Below are 22548 nucleotides of genomic sequence, written 5' to 3'. Positions count from 1 at the left end.
AAAAAAAAAAAAAAAAAAAAAAGTTAGAAAAAAACATGACACTATTTGATGGCACAACAGGGTGACTATAGTCAATAATAACGCAATTGTACATTTAAAAATAACTCAAAGAGTGTAATTGGATTGTTTGTAGCACAAAGGATAACTGCTTGAGGGGATGGATCCCCCATTCTGCATGAGGTGCTGATTTCACATTGCATGCCGGTATCAAAACATCTCACGTGGCCCACAAATGTGTACACCTACTATACACCCACAACATTTTTTTAAAAATTGAAAAAATAAAAAAAAGAATAAAATAACTCACGTTCCCTGCACTCCAGGGACAGTGTGTATGTAAGACAGGGGTGGATGTGCTACGGAGGGCAGGGGGCAGGGGGCAGGGGGTGGAGGTGGGTTGCAAAGAGCAGGTACAGAAGCGTACAGTCATTAATTCAGTGGCTCTGACATTTTAGCCTGCATAAGAATCACCTGAAGGGCTTTTATAAAAGAGATTTCTTAGAGTTTTTCAGTCAGAGGGTTTGGGGTAAAGCCTAAGAATTTGGATGTCTAACAAGTTCCCAGGAAATCCATGTTGGTTTGAGGATCACACTTTGAGAACCAGTGCCACCATTCAAAGCCTTGCTGAGCATCTAGTACACGTAAGAATCCAAACTGATCACTTTCTCCAGCTAAAAAACAACTTCCGTGGAAACAACCTTACTCAACTTAACTCTTACTAGTATTTCACCTCCTTGGAAGGATAAACCTTGCTCCTCTGTGCCCCCAATAAATAGGCCCCACTGCCCTCCCACCACTCATGGTTGACCTACCCTTCAAAGCACTGTGCCTCTGGGGGCTGGGCCTGTGCCTGATAGATCTTCTAACACCTGCCCCTGGCCCAGATCTGGTGCTTAGTAAATGTATGTTGACTGACTGGATGAATGTTCTCTTTTAGGCTTGCCAACCACCACAGGAAACAGCCGGGCAGGATTTGGGAGCCCATGCAGAGGTGTTGGCAATGGGGATGGCCCAAGAGGGCAAACAATATGAGCAGCAGGTGGCAGAGGAAGTTTTGTGCCATATTCAGAGACTATTCAGATAAAAGAGGGACAAACAGATTTGAAGAGGTAGGCTTCCCCTGAATAATGAAATCCTTGAAGGGAGAAAAGAAAGGCCTGAGGTAGCCCCCATGGGACAGAAACGACACCTGTCCTTTGCAGGCTAAAGCTGGCCTGTCTGACAGCCCCCCAGACAGCATTCCGCTGTTCCTCTCTTCTGGGAAGGGGCCACAGTTTTAGGCAAATGGCATGAGCTTCTTGCACACATGCATCAGCAATGGGGCCATTGACACCACCTCAGACCTGCTCCTTTTTGAGGAAGCATGGTGGTTTAGGGACACATTGACAAAACACCCGTTAACGTCACATGGGGCAGAAGTTTTTGTAGGAGCCGTTTTAGCAGCAATCCTTACGTGTTCCATCTATACACAATGTTCCACCAACTCTTCTATCTAGAAAAGCGATATGCTTGGAATGTACCTTTTACACGAAACGCTGAACAACAGAGTGCGTGTGATAAAAAAGAGGCCTTTAACGTGGGCCAGATGATTAGGGAGAGTAACTTAACATCAAGAACCCAGGGCTTAAAGTCTGACAGCCTGCTTGGTGATCTTGGCTTTGCCTTTTACCAACTGTGTGGCCTGGAGCGAGTCATTTAACCTCCCCAAACCTGCAAAATGAGACAGCCACCACTGGCTTCCTTTACTCACAAAGCAGGGTGAGGGAACTCGAGGTGGTACCAGGTGCAACATGCTTTATGTGCTGTAAAAATGTCATTTGATGATGAGTCTGCCACTTTTAAGCCATTCAGTCTCCCCTGAGCCTGGGTAGAGCAGGAAAATCTAGGGATCTGGAGAGGCAGCTGCTTCAGTGCTCCCACCATTCACTCAAAAAGGAACAGTGACAGCAATAAAGACCCCTTCCCCCACTTTCTTTTCTTTCTATTAAAATCAACAAGCAACGCAGCACCAGATTAATATATCTTTAATTACCAAGTTGTCAGTCACCAGGTGAAAAGCCATCATTTAGTTATCAACCCTGCTCCACATGCTGACACTGATAGCAGGGATCTGGGGTCCACAAAAAGACGTGTTAGGGTCACCCCCTCTGCTGTTCCTCCCTGCACTGCTCTTCCCACTCAGAATATGAGCTCTCCACACCCCTCTGCCTGCTGGAACTCATTTAGGTCAATGTTTCCCAAAACTTCACTTCATGGCACACAGAGAAAATGAGATGATGTGTTCAGCACACATGGGGTGGGGCAGGAGAGCCACTGCTGCATGCCTGAGGTGAGACTGCTCACGGTAGGACAACCTGAGCCCTGGCTTGTCCCAGGCCCTACCCAGCTGCCCTGAGGGCTGAGGAAATCCCTTATCTGGGAGCTGGGAAGCTCCAACATATCTAACAATCCCACACGGAGGAGGTACTATTATAATCTCCATTTTACAGATAAGGAAACAGGTTTCCGAAGGTTAAGCCCCTTGCTGGGAAGCGGCAGAGCTGAAGTTGGGCCCTGGCAGTCCAATGTGGGGGTCCACACTGGCAACCAGTACTCTACTGGCCTCCACCTCTTCCTGTAAGCCTAGATCTTCCAAAAAGCTCCTCCCCGTCACCTCTTCCTGTGTGGGAGCCTGCAGCACTCAATTTCACACGATGAACTTGCCCAGCTGTGTAGTGGACCTTTCTGTGGCCCGATCCCCCACCTTCTCCCATGGAAGGTGGGAGCACACACCAGGCATTGAATCAACACCAACCGAACTGGGCCAGTGTGGAGCCCCCAAAGCTAGCTGGGCCCGCACTCGCAGCACCAAGCCCTATGGGGTAACTACATACATCGTTTCTAATCCTTACAGCTATGCTGCAGGGTAGAAATCTCGTCACTTCATACAGAAGGAAGAGAGGCTCACAAGTGAGCCGGATGGCCAACGGTCTCACAGCTACAAAGAGGTAGAGCTAGGATTCGAAGTTCATCTGGAGGCTCCAAAACCCATACTCTTTCCACTGCCAACCTGTCTCCTCCTCAGGGGATCTGGGAGCAAGAGGTCTCAGGAAATATGCAAAGGCTGTAGTCTGAGAAAGTGCTGGGGGACAGACAGCCCTACTGGTGATCACTAAGGCCCCTGGGTCTGTGGAAAGACAAAACTGGTGGCCTGTCCCATACCTACGTGCCTGTTTCTCCTTTGAACCTTGGAGACTTCTACTGTATTAGCAAAGCTTTCCTAGGAAAGGGGTTGTGCTGATGCTATTATTTAGCAGGTATGACTTTAGTCCTTGGTTAACCTTTCAGCAGAAACAAGCTGACAGTCAAATGAGAATCAATTCTTTTTTTTTTTTTTTTTTTTTTAATAAGCATAGTCTCGCTCTGTTGCCTAGGCTGGAGTGCAATGGAGCTGTGTATTGTAGCTCACTGCAGCTTTGAATTCCCGCACTCAAGTGATCCCCCCACCTCAGCCTTCTGAGTAGCTGGGACTACAGAGGCAAGCACCACCACATCTGGTTAATTAAAAAAAAAAAAAATTTAGTAGAGGTGGGGGTCTTGCTGTGTTGTCCAGGCTGGTCTTGAACTCCTGACCTCAAATGATCCTCCCGCCTTGGCCTCCCAAAGTACTGAGATTACAGACAAGAACATGCCACCCTGCCTGGCCAAGAATCGCCTTATTTTAAGACATATTTGTTGCATGCCTACAAGGTACCAGGCACCGGGCTGAGCACTGCAACATGGTAGAGAAAGACACTGCCCTTGAAGAGAGCAAGAACGCATCCAAGAGGTCCCGGGAGGCAGCAGGCTGGAGAGGGTTCTACCCAGGGAGCCGGGGGACCCCTGAGAGCTCAGACGGCCCGGCCTCCGTACATGCAAAGCAGCTGTGGTCAGAAACTAAAAGAGGAATGGCAAATTGCTGAGGGCAAGGAAAGCTGCTCTCTGACCCAAGTGTGCCAAATTAGGGCAAAGCCAAGTCTGTCAGAGAGAAAGGAAATTCAGCTGAGAGTCAGGAATTTTAATTTTTAAGAGCCACACATGGTCTTCTGTCTTGTTTCTTTGTAACTGCATCCCTCTCCTCCTGAAGCATTGCTGTTGTGTCTGAGGCCTCTGTAGCACCCACAGCTGCCAATACGTGTGCCCTTTCTGGAAACCGACACCCCCATGGAGAGCTGCTTTGTTTTCATACCATTAGATCTCATCTCGGGAGAGCTGCTTTGTTTTCATACCATTAGATCTCATCTCTTGAAACCCCAAATTCCACAACAAAATCGCAAAAGCCCAATTCTCCATGAGGTCTCTGACCCTGAGGGGCTTAAAGCAATGCTTCCCACCTTTTTCACATCACAGCACCCACAGCAACTGACAATACATGCTCAACCCCCTTAGGCTGTCACTCCCCCGGCCCCTCAAAGATGAGAGCTTGGCATCTCAGCACACCTGTAACACTCATGCCTGAGATACCTGCGGGGAAGCTTTCGTTCAAAGCGTGGGAATGTCACCAAACCTCAGGAGAATCATGATGGAAGTGGAGAAGCCAAACAGATCAAAGGTCCAGGACGGGGATAGGGCACAGATTATGTGCCCGATTATGAGGCATAATCAGAGACCAACCAGAGCTGGTGGGGACTGCCCCCACCCTAAGGTCCTTGCCTGCCAGCCCACAGTCTAAGCTGGCATAACCCAAACCCACATCAGAGTCCCAAGGAGGGGAACACAGGGCATTCAGAAATGGCAAAGGTTTTGGAGTCAACAAAGGCTATCCACCTTCCCAACGCAGAGGAGGAAACAGCATTCCCATGTGATGCGGTGCAGGCTGGAGATATAAATAGCTTCTAAAAAGGTTAGCAAAATGCACAGATGACAAATCTACAGTAGGTTACTAAGGGAAACCAGGATGCTCAGCGCCAGCATCTCACCTGTTGCAGCTAATGCCTGGAAGGAACGCTGGGATTCCACCCAGGCTCTGCTCACCGGGCTGAGCAAGGACGGAACACGAGGCTACCCAGAGTCTGGTGTTGTGAGTGGCATTTCCTAAACCCTACTAATGTTCCCTGCAGGCCTTCTCCAAAGTAGGAAAACCTTTTTCCTAATCACATCTCTATCTGCTTCCCATAAGCCCACTTGTTCCCAGTTTCCTCACCTGGCAGAAGTCTACCTTGAAGGGTGTTGTGAGGATGCCCTGCCTGGAGGTAGGAGGAGCCTGGTGAGTGGTGATCCCATGGCCGTTTCTCCTTCCCCTTTCTCATCATGCCAGGCCCTTCTGCTGAAATGCAGAAGGTGGGGCATGCCAAGCCTGCCTCCGGTGGAGATTCCCTTCTGTAGGGGAAGTGCCTTGTGGGCACCCAGAGGGCATGCAGGGCAGTCACAGCTGCTGGGTCATGTCAAGTGAAAACAAATCTCACTTGTCATTGAAAAAGCAACACCAGGGGACACAGAGTAAAAGATATTTATAGCTGTCATGGACACATCCCTGAACTTGTGTGTTGAAGTTAACAGACATAGAAACAATACATCCCAAAGCACACAAATGGACTTCCACACACTGAGACAGTGGCTAAATCTGGAACTCTAGGGATCCCAAACTCACCCTCAACACACATCCTCCTGGGTGTGGATATTCTGGGACCTGTATAAACTGGGCTTCAGTCCTTCCCTCTCCTGAGTATCAAGTTCTGACTTCCTGCCAAGGATTAAGAGATCAGCCTGGAGCCCACAGCTAGAGAGCAGCTTGCCAGGCAGCTCCCCACTGGCCTGTCTGGACAGAGAGGGAGAGCTCTTTCCACTTCCCATCGCTCCAAACAGTGCAGTGGCAGGAAGGAAAATCCCATCTCTCCAGTCCCTCCCTGAGCAGACACTGGGGTTGCTGCAGAGCCTACACCGAAGTCCTGAAGGCTGGGCAAGAAAGGAGAAGCTCCACAGAGGTCCAGGCAGGAAGCCAACACCTCACCCCCAACACACACGCAAGGCCCCCAGTGAGAAGGAAGATGCCTCGGTCAACTTCCACTCCAAAATGCTTGGCAGTCAAAATGTCACAGCTGCTCCTAGACCACCCATGGGCTTGGCCAACAGAAAGGAAACCTGCCCTTTGGCAGTGATGCTCTGAGTGTGCTGGGATGTCCCCAGGCAGAGCACATGATGGGCACTGAAGTCCAATACACTCTCTCTTCCATTCTCTCTGTCTGCTAATAGCAGCAGAGGTCAAGTGGAAAGCAGCCTGCTCTAAAAGGCCAAAGGTCATCTACAACAATCACCCTTTGATTGGTAGATTCCCTAATATGTCAATCGGGCAAATGATGCTCGATTTGAACTTGACTGGGGTTAAGGCAGGGACCATGAGTGAGCAAGTGGACTAGAGGTTCCAAACTGAGGGAGGTACTGTTGCTGTTATTCAAATACAATGAGTGCCCACATGCATGAGTGAACATTTTGGAGAGAAGGCAACTGACCTGTAGTGCCATGAGCTGCCTCATTCCATCTTAACTCTCTGAAAGTAGAACCAGCTGAAGGCTATATACCCTACTTGTTTGTCAAATTCTGCACAGAACTCTAAGCTATTTCTCTTCCATCAATGGGGATACGGGCTCTGCTTAAGACAGAAAACCATCTGATACAACAGGGCATCTATGGCAGGGAGCACTGGGCTTGGAACCATGGATCCCATAATGGGGACTATGGGAGTGATAACGTGCAAAGCTGCTCCACACCTCTGTTGAAAAGGTTCTAGGATCTGGCATTCTAGTGGAATTTCTATCAACTCCAGGCACAATACACTGTTCTCTTCCACTCTGTGAACATTTACCCCACAAAACTGCCATAGTAGAATACAATAATTTCCTGTACTATTTGTCACTCACCCACTATGCACAAAGTATCAGTTGCTTTTAAATATGTTAAACAGTTAAAGCCAGCCTATAACCTTGCAATGTAGATTCTAATTATCCATGTTTTTACTAGATCACAAAGGTAAATAATTTAGCTAGAACCGCATGACTAGCTAAGGTGGAGATCTGAGCCCAAGCCTGTTTTGTTCCAAAGCCCATGGACCTTTTTCTGCTGCCCACTAGGCTTAAGGATTTGTGTGTGTGTGTGTGTGTATATATATATGTATATGGATACATATATATGTATATGGATACATATATATACAAATCCTTAATGTTTTTTATTTTTTATTTACATGTTTATTTTTTATTATTATTGTAAGATGAATCTGATACACATTCCTAGAAGCCTGAGGTCTTAATGACCAAGTACAATGTAGAAATCTCCTACCTAACACGTGAACAGAGACCTGAGACAGACATTTCTCCCTATGCTGATATGAGCCGTGGTAGATCCCCTTTTAAATTCATTCCTTTGAACTCATCAGGTGCAAAAGTACCTGGACATAGTACCAGGTACACAGCAGGCACTTGCCATGTGGTCTCATCATTGCTAAGTTGCTTATTAGTAATAAACCCTCCAATGCTGGGAGATGAAATATTACTAGCTTTGATGCAAAAACAAAAGTCTAGACACTGGGAGAAACACCAATGGGGCCTAACACACATCTTGGCCAACAGAGTAGGTGTCCCACCACTGGGTGAAAACAGTAGTATTTGAGCCTTACTAATATGTTCATCCTGTTTGGTCTATATCTTATGATCCTCCACTGGAAAGAGTAATTATGGCAATATATGGAAAGCCCTGGTTTTGTAAGTGGGGTCAACTTCAAGTGACTCTGGATCTAAGTTTTCTCCTCTGTAGAGGTGCCATCCATCACCCACTCAGAGAATGGCTGTGAAGACTACAGGTACCACATCTATGGATGCGCAAACAACCCAATCAACCCTGTGGCATCTCAGCATTCCCATGGTGTCCTGTGTGTATAACTACTTCAAATTGGAGCAGATTCAGACCCCTTCCCAATCCTAGCAACACCCCTCAGTAGCTGTGTGACCTCAGGCAAGCAACCTAGCTTCTCTGAGCCTGTCTCCTCACCGCCAAAATGGAATACCACCTATCTCATGGGGTTGTTTTATAGACTAAATAACGTAATATTTGCATGTGGCTGCCCCTGGCCCATTGTGTAGGAAAAAACCCAGGAAATACTAGTAGCGTTAAAAGTGCTTAGAACAGCTCTGACTACACACATCCTGTTGAACAGGGAGTGCGGTCAAAAATTATCATGGTCACAAGTAAAGGAGATAAGAGAAAGGAAGGTAGTGAGAAGTTCAAATTAGAGGCGATTTTTTTAAAAACCTTCCTCTTTTCAACCAATAAGGTCAACCTCTTATTTATCAATAACACGACTTAAAAGTCAGTCTTAGTTGATTGAGCAAGCTCTGCCCCTTGCCCTCCACATCCTTCAATGAAGGTAGAAGGAATAACGACTTTAGGGCAGGCAACCAAAGGGGGCCCGGGAGAGCTGAGAACTGGCTGTACTAACCTGGGCCATTTTGGTGAAAGGGGGTGGCCTCAGGCACCTTGAACTGCCAGCAGTTCTCTATCTTCAGACCTTCCTCTAATAGTTTAGAAATGAGAGGTCACATCAAGGCACTCCCCTCAACAAGGCATGTTTCAGAATCTAACCCAAACTCTAATCACAGTTCTGAAATCCAAATCTAGACAAGCTTCAAAGAACAGCACTATTGAGCACACAGTGTGTGCCAGGTTCAATGCTAAACATTTGCCATACAATAGCTGCACAAGGGGATCATCTTATTTTTTTTAACCCCATTTGGCAGATAAGGAAATTCTACTACTGGACTTCCCCCAAAGACATTCTCTAAGACTTTCAGCTGCTCCTACGTTCTCAAGGACGTAAGTCTGTATGACATGTGGAAACTTCTGCCAGTCTTCAACTCTAATGATAGTGCTGGATTCTACAAAATTCATCACACACAATCAGCTTAGCCCCAGAGCAAAAGTGGGTTTGAGAAGAGGCTGAAGCTGGGACAGGGAGACAGAGAGAAGACCTTAGTCCTTTAGAAGCACAGCCTGGCCACCTCTGATTTGCAAACACTGGCCAGAGGCTGCAGGGCAAAGTGTGCATCTTCTTTCTGCACAATTAATCTCTCCCAAAGAAAACCCAGACAAAGTCACCTGGTCCTTCTGAAGTAGGGCCGGGGGGAACCTCTCCTCCTCCAAGATTCACACCGAACTCTATCCCTTCGTCCCCGCCCCAGGGAGTGGCTAGATGGCTGTTGTTTCTTTTCTTTTTTCCCTGTGGTCCTTCGGTAACACCACAAATTACGTTTTCAGGGACTGGAGTCCCAGAGTGCAATGATGTTGTAATAAACATAACCAGGACCAAATGCCTTCCCATCATATTAGATGATGCCATTTCCCACCAATCAGGCTCCTTGGGCAGGCAGACCACTCACCAATGAGGGACCAGACAGAGGCTGTGGGGGGGGAGACCTGGTCATCTGCAACTAAAAATAAGGGCGCTTCATGATTGGCTGCTGCCACTTTGCAACAGGAGTTGGGACCCACACACCAGGCGCCACACAGAACGACCCACACAGGCAAAAACTTTCACAGCCCAGGGGCTCACATGGGTGGGCTGATCCGGGTCTGTTTGTTTTGTTTGTTTTCCTAATTTGCTGACTTGATACAAGAAATAAAGACCTAATCCAGGGGGAGCCCCTCGCAGACACACCCTCCCACCTAGACACCTCGGTTTCCAAAGGCCCTTCGCAGCCACAAAGAACTGGGGAACAGGATGGGGGCGTCGGCCAGAGGCCAAGACACTCACCTGTCCGGCCGTGTCATAGAGTCCTAGGAGGTACTGCTTGCCCCCCACGGTGACGCTGACTGCAAGGACAGAAGTGGGGGCGGGGAGAGAAGCTCACAATGACCTGGGCTCTGGGGCAATTTCGCTCCCCACCCGGACCCTCCTCTCCCAACCCAGCTAGAGGCATGGGGGCGCTCCCCGCGAGATGTCATCCCCTTTTTCCGTGCGCCCGGCTCACTGTGAACCGGCAAGGGGCCGGGGTGTGATGTGGTCCCCAGCCGTCCACCCCTTCTCCCAAGTCCCGTAGACACGTCTCGCCCGGTCCCCTCGAATGTTTCCCCTGGGGCCTTGGGGCAGTAAGAAAGGGGATGTGGGAAGGTCAAGGAGGACGGCCCGGGGCGCCGAGGGGCAGGAAGTGCGGGGAGCAGGGGCCGCTTGGGGGGCGAGTGGGAGAGGGGGTGGATCAGCGGGCGAGGGGTTGCCAGGAGCGAAGCTTCGGGGTGGGGCCGGCCGCCTGGCGTGCGGCCGGGGAGGGGAGAAGGAGCGCGCTCGCGGGAGGCGGCGAGGGGGCCCTCCGGCCAAAGTTGCTCCAAAGTTCCCGGCGGGGGCGGCCCCTAGTCAGCAATTCCGAGTGCTTCCTGCGTATGTGGGTCGAAGACGGTGGGCACGTACTCCTCCGGAAGGCCGTCGTGGCATAGCTCAATGAGTAGGCACGATCTTGCCACCGCCCCGTCGCCGACCACCACGCAACTTGAAGCATCAGGCGCGCCGGGCCCGTGAGCCATGGCTGGCGGCCGGCGGCCTCCGGGCGATGCCCCCGGAGCCCGCCCCGGCCCCGGCTCAGCCCCAGCCCGCCTGGGGGGGTTCCGCCGCCCGTCGCCGCCGCTCCGCGCCGCAGGGCAGGCCCCCCCGGCCCAATGCAGCGGCTCCCCGCCGGAGGGGAGGGGGCCGGCCAGGGCCCGGGGCGCTGCGCCGCCGCGGTCGGCCCCGGCCGGATCCCCGGCCCCGGCCCTGTCGCGCGCCCGCCGCTGCCCCGCCACTCAACACCCCGCCCGCGCCATCCTCCCGGCCCGGTCTCCCCAGGAGGGGGAATTCCGCCGGATCAATAAGACCGGCCGCCCCGGGAGAAACGGCAACTTTGGGGACGGTGGCGGAGGGGAGGGGCAGGAGGCAAAATCTCTCCGCCCCCGCGGCGGCCCGGCTCCGCGGCCCGCCGGGAGGAGGGGGCTGGGCCAGGCGCCTCCGGGAACGCGGGACCCTCGCCCGCGCCCGCCCGCCACCGCCGCGCGGCCCAGCCGGCGCACCCGAGCCTCACTCCCCGCGAGGGCCGCGCGGAGGGGCGCGCAGGAGGAGGAGGAGCCGTGGACCGCGGAGGGGAGGAGGGGAGTAGGGGAGCCGCGCTGGGAAGCCGAGGGCTCCTCGCGCAAGTGCCCGCAGCGCCTGGAAGCGTCCAAAGGCCCCGATGCTGGGAGAATATGTGGAGGCCTCTCGGGGAACCAGGACCACTTCCACGATGACGCAATAGTCATGCCAAATTATACATGTATATTTCACCTCCACCCGGCAGGCCAGAGCCATCCTCTCGGCCTCTAAGTGCACAACGAAACTAGAAATCAAGGAAGAGAGACCAAAAGGGTTAAAAAAAAAATTTAAGGCGCGTGGGGTGGTGGGGGTCCTTGAGCTGGAAAGCAGAGACCCTGGCTTATTGCGTGGTTCCCCACCACCACCACCACCACCCCACCGCACGCCTTCCGTAGCACGAGCTTGAATCATTTACTATGAAACCGGTGACTAAGGGAGATACAGCGTATTGAACCACTGAAGCACGCCCCCCCACACACACCAGCAAGAAAAGGGATACCCCGTCGGCTCTGGACCTGGCAAATGTACCTGGGCTCCCCCTGGAGGCCACATTCTCCGAGGTCCCCTTTCGGTCCCCAGTGTCCCTCAGGTATTCCGTTGTAATCCCGGATAACTGATACACTCTAGTGCTCTGAAACTTGGCCTGTGCTCGAGGCGGCAACCCCTGCCCCTCTGCCTGGCGACGCTTGAACACACCCGTCTGGCCAGGTCCTGTTCACTGGCCAAGAGTGTGGCATTGAACATGGGGCACTGGGGCGGGGGTGCACTCCACGCTGACACCGCACCCCACCCCTTAACTTGCTGACCAGGGATAATCTCTTCCTTTCATCGATTCACGGCGTTAGAAAAATGCAGCGTTGAGAGGCAGCGCGGAGGTCAACTGGACCATCACCCTTAGGTTGCAGGGAAGAAAACTGAGACCTAGAAAGGTGAAGCGGTTGTCCCAAAGGCTTCCAGCTGCTCCCAGTACTCAAGGACTCGGAGCACACTTGGGGAGATTCTCACTGTTGTATTCCCATTCCTCACTTTTCAGGAGGCCTGAACTCTCAAACTCCGAATCTGATTTCCACTCTCCCAGGAAGGCTACGGAAATAACGGAAAGTTCCTTGCAGATTCTCACTGAGCCTCTCCCCAGGCCCCACCCTTTGGCCCTGTGTGTCTGCGAGTAGGAATGCGCATTGCTAGCTGCTTTCGATGCAATGAACTTGGAAGATATTTTGTATGGACTGAATAACAGGTTGAGGAAGGCAGAACAGTGCCTTCAGGTCAGTTCCTGGTTCAAGACAGGCCTCTGCCACTTGTTCTTAGAGGTAAAGAGAGCAGGGCCTACCCCGTTCTTCGCTTGCAGGACCATTTGTTCAGGCAGCATTTGCAGGGACTCGTATTCCGAAAGGAGGGTCTATCCAGGAGCTTGAGAAGGAGAGCACTCAGCCAGGAGAGGTGAGTTTGGTCCCAGCTCTGACCCTGGTTAGCAGTGTTACCTTGAGCATGTCACTTCCTTTCTCTGGGCCTCCGTTTTCTCATCTATAAATGTGAACTAAGAGTAGGAGAAGCTCTGGGAATGTCATAGCACTCCAAGTGGGGAACTGATGTCCGATGAATCATGCAGTGGTGACTTCATTGGTGACAGTGACCTCATTCTTTTGGCCCACAGAGATGCCTAAACTGACTGCCAGGAATACTTAGAGCTCTGGGGCTGATCCCACTTGGTGTGTATGTGGGATGGGGAGGGGGGCTATCCAGAATGCCCCCCTGTCAGCCCATGAATGCCTTAGCTGGAAGCACCAATCAGACCTCAACAGAAACCTCATTTTCCCATGAGCAAAGAAGATAATGTCCAAGTGGTAAAAAAAAAAAAAAAAAAAGGTTAAAGAAAAGCTCTCAAATTTCAGGGACTGGAGACAGAAAGCACTTTGTTTCTTAATGTCCCATAGGCTGTCTGCTTGCTTCTATCCTTTTATTTGTGCAAATGTTGAAACAGACACAGGTCTGTGTGAGAACAGTGAAATTTCTTTTTTTCTTTTTTTTTTTTTTGAGACAGGGTCTCACTCTGTCGCTCAAGCTGGAGTGCAAAGGCTTGATCTTGGCTCACTGCAACCTCTGCCTCCCTGGTTCAAGTGATTCTCCAGCCTCAGCCTCCAAGTAACTGGGATTACAGGCATGCGCCACCATGCTCGGCTAATTTTTGTATTTTTTTGTAGAGCGGGGTTTCGCCATGTTGCCCAGGCTAGTCTCGAACTCCTGAGCTCAAGGTGATCTGCCTGCCTTGGCCTCCCAAAGTTCTGGGCTTACAGGTCACTGCACCTGGCTGAGAACAGTGAAATTCCTAATTAGCCTTCTCTTACTCTTTTTTCTCTACTCCCTCCTTCCTCCCCTACTTAATTCATTCCATATTTCAATTAACAAGCATTTATTGAGGTCTGTTAGATGCCAGATTTTATTCCTGGGCAGGGACAAAGAGCTGGAAAGCCACAGTCACTTCTAGCTAAAGCATTCAAGGAACTTATTAGCAAACAGGCCAGCACTCTATATAGTGTGAGCAATGCTGTGCTAGAGAATAGAGAATAGGCTTCTGGAGGTGCAGAGGAGGCAGTTAGTACATAGCTCCGGGTGTGCTGAGCAAGGATTTGCAGAAGTGATGTCATTAACCTGGGGCTTAAGAGTCTAATGGGAGTGAGGTAAGAATGCCTGGGAAAGGCCAAGAGCCCTGCATCAAAGCAAGAAGGAACAGTACACAACTTTCTGGGAATGGTGAGGCGTGTAAGGTGGACAGAGTGCATGATTAGTGGTGCTGGGGAACTAGTTTGTATTTAATTGGGAACCATATAATGCGGGCAGTCCATGAGCTTCTGAAAGACAGAGAAGAATGCAGGGTCTGGCATGGGTTGGGCAGTCTCCACTGTCCAAAGGCCAAAGGCCAGGACCAACAGGGCCACTGAGGAAGAAATATGGTCCACACGCTTACTACAAAGGCATGGCCCCAGCTCAAAGCTGTGTTCATTGCAAGAAGGGCACTTTTTTCTTGTCACAGATATGACTTCTGTTTGTCAAACCCTGTGCCCATAGGGGTGTATCCACTCAGAGGGGAACCTTGGACTATGTAGCAAAAGATGAAGGCACTGTCTAGGCAAGCAGTGGTTCTGGGAGCAAGAATGTAATGAAGGGAATAAACACAAATTTCTAGAGCATCTGCTGTATACTTTATTCACTTATGGTCCCGGGTATTTGGTGCTTATTCATATAGGACATCTTATTTCATCTCCCAAACCACCTTGTAAACTTTGTAGAGAGCATCTATTGGTTTGTCTATCCAGAACAGCACCATTTGCTTCTGCTAAATGTTTTTATAATGTAATCTCTGTAATCATGTGGTTTAAATGGAAGCTGCCATCTTCTTATACATCCTGACCCTGGTACCTGTTGAGCCCTAGGTGGACACCTGATTCAAGATGGGACAATTAGAAATTAGAACTGTTTCCTGAATTTTGAGACAGAGTCTCACTCTGTCTCCCAGGCTGGGATGCAGCGATGCAGTCTTGGCTCACTGTAGCATCAACCTTCCAGGTTCAAGCAGTCCTCTCACCTCAGCCTCCCAAGAAGCTGGGATTATTATAGGCATGAGCCACCAAGCCTTGCCTGAGAATTTTGAATTTGGGATTCACAGCAGGAGTTTCTCCTCTTTTGCTAACTGAACTGGGCAATGTGAGGCTGGAAGCTGTAGGCCGTTCATGTTTCAGCCATTCACAAAGTAGCCAATACAAGGAAATGTAGCTAAAGTGCAGAGAGAAGCAAAGATAGAGAGAGAACACCACCACCACTACTCCCCCATCAAAAAGGGCAGAGAGGAAACAGGCCATCTGTGAGTGACTGATTTACATTATCCCCGAGATCCTGTTGCACAACTGTTCTCCAGTTGGTCAGTTGAGTTAATAAATCTTCCCCTTTTTTTACCCAGTGAGTAGGGCTTAGTTTTCTGTAACTAGTAACCAAAGGAATCCCATTACAATATTATAACTATAGTTCAGATAGACGATGAGATTAAGAAGCTTGCCCCAAATCACACAGCTGGTAAGTGGCAGAGCTAGGTTTCAAAATCATCTGTCTTCAGAGCTCATGCGTTTGCCATATTTCATATTGACAAGGTATCAAACATTTTTGAGTAAAAATATGACAAGCTTAGACCTGTCATTTGAGAAGGTCACTCTGGGACTCATAGAAAATGGATTTGGAAAGGATAAGGGTGAAGGTAGAAAGAGCTAGGAGGAGACAGATCACAACAGCCTGACCCAAGCATGGGAGTAAACATGAAGAGGAGGCAGTGGGTTTCAGGGAGATTCGGATGATGGAATCACAGGGCTTGTTAGCAGTGTGGGGATGACAGAGGAGGCGGGAGAGAACAAGGATTTTACGATACCTTTGAGGCATCTACATTATGATTTCATCTACTTTCTTTTTTTTTTTTTTTTTTTCTTTTTAATGTCCTCTGTTGTTATCTTCCCACTTCTTCTTTGGGCTTCTTCCTCGTTTTTTAAGCCTTTCCATCTCCAATTGTTTCCTAACCACGCAACTGACTGTCTAAATCAAGCTGAGATTAGAACTCTAGAGGACAGTATGTTCTAAAACACATTCATTTGCATCATTTTGTGTGTTCCCTCATGTCTGCTTAGGAAATGGAAAAATGGACTCCAAGGGATCATTTGGTGTTGTGGCTAGGATGCTTTAGGTTGCAAGTCATAGAAAATTCAACTCGAACCAGCTTCAGCAGTGAGGGAAGTATATGGACTTCTGTTATGGAAAAATCCATAAGTAGTCCAAGCTTCAGGAATGAATTGATCAGAACTCTCTCTCTTTTTTTTTCTGCACATCTCTCAGTTTTTCTTCTTCTCTATGGGTCAACTTTCTACTTAGCATACCTTCTTTCCTGGAAGCAAAATGGTTGCACCAAGTCCAGGCATCACCATCCATATACCATGTTTCCCAGAATGAAAGAGAGCTTCTCTTGACCCACTCATTAAACAAAGTCTTGGACTTCTTCTGATTAGCTCAACTTAGTTCATCCCTGAACCAATCATGGTGGGTAGTAAACTGTCAGGTGACTGTTGCCTTAGGCCTGGGCTACTGTCCATCCCTAAAACCATCACTGCAGCAAGAAGTTGGGACTATCCTAATTGGGCCTATCAGCCCTGCCCCCGCAGGGGCTGGGGTTTCACACCTACCCAGGTTCTATGGTTTCTGTACAGTGGGTGACAAGTTTGGGGGAATGCATGCTGAGAAGGCAACCAGCAATATACATCTACATTGTTGCTTAAGGGTCAAAGTTCCTAGGACTTCCCCTGGCTACACTGGAAAAAAAGAATTTTAGGAGAGGCCAGGCACGGTGGCTTATACCTGTAATCCCAGCACTTTGGGAGGCCGAGGTGGGAGGATCAGTTGAGGTCAGGAGTTCAAGACCAGTCTGGCCAACATGGTGAAACTCCGTCTCCACTAAAAATAGAAGCATTAGCCAGGTGTGGTGGCGGGCGCCTGTAATCCCAGCTACTCAGGAGGCTTGAAATAGGAAACAGAGGTTGCAATGGGCTGAGATGGTTCCACTGCACGCTAGCCTGGGAGCCAGAGCAAGACTCTGTCTCAAAAAAAATAAAAAAGAAGTTTAGGAGAGAGGCAAATGTTAAGAGGAGAGGAAGGTGAGAAGACTCCAAATCAAATCTGTGATTTGTTCCAAATTTCAGGTGGATTGTCAATACAGGAGTCCATACTGACTCTGAGTCCCTAATTTTGGCCTGTATTCTTCTTCCTCTCTGAACCATCTTTTTAGAAGTCACTGGTAAGGAGATAAAATGATGGTCATTCTTTAACACTTCTTCCCACCACAATGCCCAGAATCCTCACAATGCAGCCTCTTCACTCCCCAGGGTGCCTATTGGCCTTCCCTACAGCATCCTGCCACATGCTCTACCTATCCCTATCCCTATTTTTCTCCCTACCACTAAAACCTCCCATTGGCACCCTCTTCTCTTAGCGCTCTGGTGTATGTATACTGCACAATATTCTGAGCTAAGGTATTAATGACTTAAACACCACAGCAATTTCTTAAAGGTCACTGGTTCCTAATGATCAGGCTGATAAATAAACCCAGTAGGATTGGTTTGCCTGGTTTTCATTCCCAGTTAGAATGTACATAGATCTCTTTTTCTAGTTCATTACATACCAGAAACTCAGAAGTATGGCCCAGCCTCTGAGAACTTCGGCTCAAGCACTATTAATGTTTTGCCATTTTCATTTCTAACTGTTTTCTGCCAAAACCTAAGTTCAAGAGACTAGTCATTATTACTGATGGCATCACCACCCATTGCTGAACTATAGCAAAGGACATTTCCTTACAGGTTGTGGTATGGAATAATCATATGATTCAGGAGTAGTCTCCTCTCATAGGCTCCAAAGGAGGCTAGATCACAGATCCCTCCTCCAAAAATGAAATTAGTGATTTTATTTTGTGTTTCAGTACCAAGAGTGCCAAAAAACCATCCCAAGACTCACATAGGGTTGTTCCTCATAGTGGATGTTTTGGCCACTGAACATCAGAACCACATTTTGAGTTTGAAGAATCTTCTACATGGTGAGCCTTGGTGGGAAGAAAAGAATATCCCTTCCTTATAGAAGCTGAAATTACAGACTCTTGCTTTCCTTGTCAGACTTAAAAGCTAGTGTAGCTAGAGTTAAATACAGGGCACATTGTCTCTGGAGACTGCAGCTTTAGTGGTGGGTACACAATTCAGTTCCTGACCCAGGAAGTGGCACATTAGGGCAGGCAGTGATGTTGGTTGTGGTATAATTGAGTTCCTGGTTCAGAAGTGACAACTGTACACATGGGATGTCTAGGGTTTGGTGAAAGCAATGGTGTTGAAAGTGGTTTTCTCATCAAATTAGTTCCTGAGTCATGTGTTGGACACTGTTTCTATCTTGAGCAGCTTCTCTAGCCTTTCTACAATCCTGTGACCTGCCTGTGATCCTTTTAAGATTTCTTTTCTGTTTAATCGGCCACAAAGAGCTTCTGTTGCTTGCAACCCAGGCTCCTGAGAAGGGACTGGAGAAGCAGATCACTTTATTGATGTGCTTCAGGTAGAGAGAGTAGAGATTTCCACCTCCACCATGCCCAAATAGCTGGTACTAGACATACCTTTCTAATGTGAGCAACTTTAAAATTGAACAGAATATATGAAACCTCTCTTTTCAAACATTGAACAGCATGTAGCACAGGACTGTGATTCCTGAAAGCAGGGAACAAATGGGGCAAACCCTACTATCACTCTAACTTTCTGCTGAAAATGCTGTCTAGATTGTAGCACAATGAGGGGGAACCCAAGCAGAGCATAGCATTGCCGAGTTGAGGAAATAGTTGAGCAGACTTTTCAAGGCAGAGTATCGGAGAGGACAGAATATAACAGCAAAAAAGTCTCCTGGGATCCCTTTGAATCCGTTGCTGAATACTAAGCTGCACATGCATACGGTGAAACTTTACAGTGCTAGCCAAAGAACTACCATGGAGCTGTGAGCTGATTGGTTCCCAGGGCTCACTGGTCAGTGTTTGAGTTTCAACTCGCCGATGTGAAGAAACCTTGCTGACTGTCCAGGGAATTCAATAGAAATCCCAAAAGGGTAAGGCATTAGTAGAAGGGCTAACTCAGCCGAAGAGTAGAGGTAACTCTAGACTTCCTCCAATAAGGTTTAGAAAGCAGCCTCAAAAAGAGGAAGTTCATCCACTACTACCATAACTGCCAGCCAAAACAAATTTTACCATTTTTAAAGCCACAACAAAATACAGACATTTAACAACATTAAATTCAGAATGTTAAAAATACTAGATATGCAAATATGTAGGGAAATAGAACCCCAAATCAGGAGACAAATCATGTAATAGAAACAAACCCCAAAATGACAGAGATAATAATGATAGCAGACAAGGACTTAAAAAATTAAACACAACGATTTAAAGGAAAACATGAACATAGTGAAGAAAAACCTGGAAGATATAGAAAATAACCAAATGGAACTTGTGGAGCTAAAAAATACAACACCTGTAATGAATAATTCAGTGGCTGAGCTTAACAGTAGATTAGACATTGTGGAATGAAGTATCTGTGACACTGAAGACATAACAGTAGAAACTATCCAAACTAAAGCAGAGAGAAAGGAAACAGAAGAAACATGGAAACACAGAGCCTCAATCACCTTAAGATGATATTAAATGATTTAGTGTACACGCATAACTAGAGTCCTCGAAAGGGATTAAGGGTGGTGATTTGAAGACATAAGGCCAAAAAGTCCCAAATTTAATGAAAACTATAAACATATAGATCCAAGAAGCTCAACAAATCCGAAGTAGGATAAGAACAAAGCAAACCATATCAAGCGAGGCACTTCGTAATTAAATCACTGAAGACCGGTAATAAGTAGGAAAAAATTAACAGCAGAGAGAAAAAAAGACACATTTTATACAGGGAACAAAGACAGATATAATTGCAGACTTCTCTTCAGAAATAATGCAAACTAGAACTTAATGAAATCGCGTCTTTAAAGTGATAAAAGGAAAAGAAAGCACTGTCAATCTAGAATTCTATATCCACCAGAAATATTCTTTAAAATTGAAGGTAAAATAAATGTTTGTCAGACAACAAAAGGCTTAAAGTTTTTTTTTTTAAACCAGAAGATCTTCAATACAAGAAATACGAAATAAAGTTCCTAAGGCAGAAAGAACATGGTACCAGATGAAACCACTGGCCTACACAAAGAAATGAAGAGCACAAGAAATGGTAAATATATGGGTAAATATGAGACATTTCTTTCTCTGTTAAAAAATTCCTTTAAAACATAATTGATCTTGGCTGGGTATGATGGCTCACACCTGTAATCCCAGCACTTCTGGAGGCTGAGGCAGGTATATTGCTTGAGCCTGAGAGTTTAAGACCAGCCTAGGCAACATGGCAAAACCCTATCTCTACAAGAAATACAAAAATATAGCTGGGTGCGGTGGCACACTCCTATTGTCTCAGCTACTCAGGTGGCTGAGGTGGAATGATCACTTGAGCCCAGGAGGTCAAGGCTGCATGAGCTGAGATGATGCCACTGCACTCGTCGGGGTGATAGAGCCAGACCATGTCTCAAAAAAATAAAACAAACCCAAACTATTATATATATATATATATATGTATATATGCATATATATACACACATACTATATATATGATATAACATTGTATATAATGTTAGATATATAATATGTTAGATATATAATATGATATTAGATCTATAATATGTTAGATATATAACATTAGATATATATATAATTAAAATAAAACCACAATTGACCATCTAAAGCAAAACTAATAGCAGTATATTACATGGTTTATAACATGTAGAAATAAAACCTATAAAAATAATAACAAAAGGGATAGAAAAACAGAAATAGAACTATATTCTTATAAAATCCTTACATTGCACATTAAGTGGTAGAGTATTATCTGAAGGTTGTCTTAGTCTCTTCCTGCTGTCATAGCAATCTACCATAGGCTGGGTCATTCATAAATAATAAAAATTCATTTCTCATAGTTCTAGAGGCTGGGAAGCCTAAGATCAAGGAATCAGCAGATTTGGCATCTGGTGGGGGCTCACTCTCTGCTTCCAAGATGGCATTTTGTTGCTGCATGCTCCAGAGGGAAAGGAACAAACACTATGACCTCATGTGGTAGAAGGGAAAAGGGGGTTAAAACAAACAACAAAAAACTCTCTTAAGCCCTTTTATAAGGGCACTAATCCCATCCATGAGTGCTCTCCACTTCCACATTACCTCCCAAAGTTTCCACCTTTTAATACCATCACCTTGGGGTTTAAGTTCCAACATACATTTTGGAAGGATACATACATTCAAACTATAACAAAGGTAGACTAAGAAAAATTAAAGATGCATGTTGTAAAACCTAGAGCAATCACTATAAATAAATAAATAAATAAATAATAAATAAATAAATAAAGCAAGCAAAGAGGTATTTCTAATAAGCCAACAGTAAAGACAAAGTGGAATACCCCCCCCAAAAAAAAAAATTAAAAAGAAAGTCAGGAGGATGCCACGATCATTCAGTGGTCTTAGGAAAAGAGTAGTCTCTTCAATAAATGGTGATTAGACAAACTAGATATCCACATGCAAAAGAATGCAAAAGAATCCGGATCCTTCCCTCTCAACATATACAAACATCTACTCAAAGTGAATTGACAAGCAAAAGATATGAGCTAAGACCATAAACTTTTAGGAGAAAACCTGGGGATAGATCAACAGTTTCTTATATATGATGTCAAAAGCATAACAACAAAAGCAAAACCAAAACTGGACTTCATAAAAATTAACAAAACTTTTCTGCATCAAAGGACATTATCAAGAAAGTGAAAAGGCAACATACATAATGAGAGAAAATACTTAAAAATCAAATAGCTCATAAGACTCTAGCATCCAGAATGTATAAAGTTATCTTATCATTCAACAATAAAATGACAAATAATTTATTTTTTAAAGGGGCAAAAGACTTGAACAGACATTTCTCCAAACAAGATATAAATCACCAACAAGCACATGAAAAGGTATGCGACATCATTAGTAGTTAGTCATTAGGTAAGTGTAAATAAAAACCTCAATGAGGTACCCCTTTACACCCACTAGGATGGCTATAATTAGGGGTAGGGGAAGGGAAATAAGTGTTGGTCAAGATGTGAAGAAATTGGAACCCTGTTCATTGCTAGTGGGAATGTAAAATGGTTCAACCTCTGGAAAACAGTTCGAAGGTTCTTGAAAAAGTTAATTATAGAATTACAATAAGACCCAGCAATTCTAGAGCTAGGTATATATCCAAAAGAATTGAAAACAGGTCCTCAAATAAATACATGTGCATACCATGTTCACAGTGGCACTATTCCCAGTAGCCAAAAGGTGAAGACAGCTCAAATGTTTATCAATTGGTGAATGGATAAATTGTGGTATATTGATACAGTGGAATATTATTAAGCCGTAAAAAGTAATGAAGTGCTGATACTTGCTACAATGTGGATGAACCTCAAAAACGTTATGCTAAGTGAAAGTAGCCAGACACAAAACACTATATGTTGTATGTTTCCATTTACATGAAATATCCAGAACAGGTAAATTCATAGACAGAATGTAGGTTGGTGGTTGCTATGGGCTGGGGATGGTAGGGTTTGAAGGGAAAATGAGGAGAAACTGCTTAATGTATATGAGGTTTCTTTCTGGAGTGATAAAAGTGTTTTTTGTTTGTTTGTTTGTTTGTTTTTATTATTATTATACTTTAAGTTCTAGGGTACATGTGCATAACGTGCAGTTTGTTACAAAAATATACTTTGTCCCGATAGTTCTGCCTCCCCCATTAACTCTTCGTCCAGCGTCA

The 22548-nt window shown here is 46.6% G+C and overlaps 1 protein-coding gene across 1 annotated transcript in view; it reads right to left on the bottom strand.

Moving 5' to 3' along the window:
* Nucleotides 1-11317, bottom strand: part of RHOQ (ras homolog family member Q) — a 41609-nt gene extending 30292 nt beyond the window's left edge. The window contains exons 1-3 of the mRNA XM_017862694.1: nt 11171-11317; nt 10385-10767; nt 9761-9824 (exon numbers count right to left, since the gene is read on the bottom strand). Of these exons, the coding sequence (XP_017718183.1) occupies nt 9761-9824; nt 10385-10767; nt 11171-11317 (594 nt within the window). The remainder of the gene's footprint in view (nt 1-9760; nt 9825-10384; nt 10768-11170) is intronic.
* Nucleotides 11318-22548: the final 11231 nt, after the last annotated feature.

Source organism: Rhinopithecus bieti, unplaced genomic scaffold (genome assembly GCF_001698545.2).
Source record: "Rhinopithecus bieti isolate Rb0 unplaced genomic scaffold, ASM169854v2 scaffold_61117, whole genome shotgun sequence".
NCBI classification, from domain to species: Eukaryota; Metazoa; Chordata; class Mammalia; order Primates; family Cercopithecidae; genus Rhinopithecus; species Rhinopithecus bieti.
This window is presented reverse-complemented; position numbering and strand designations above follow the sequence as displayed.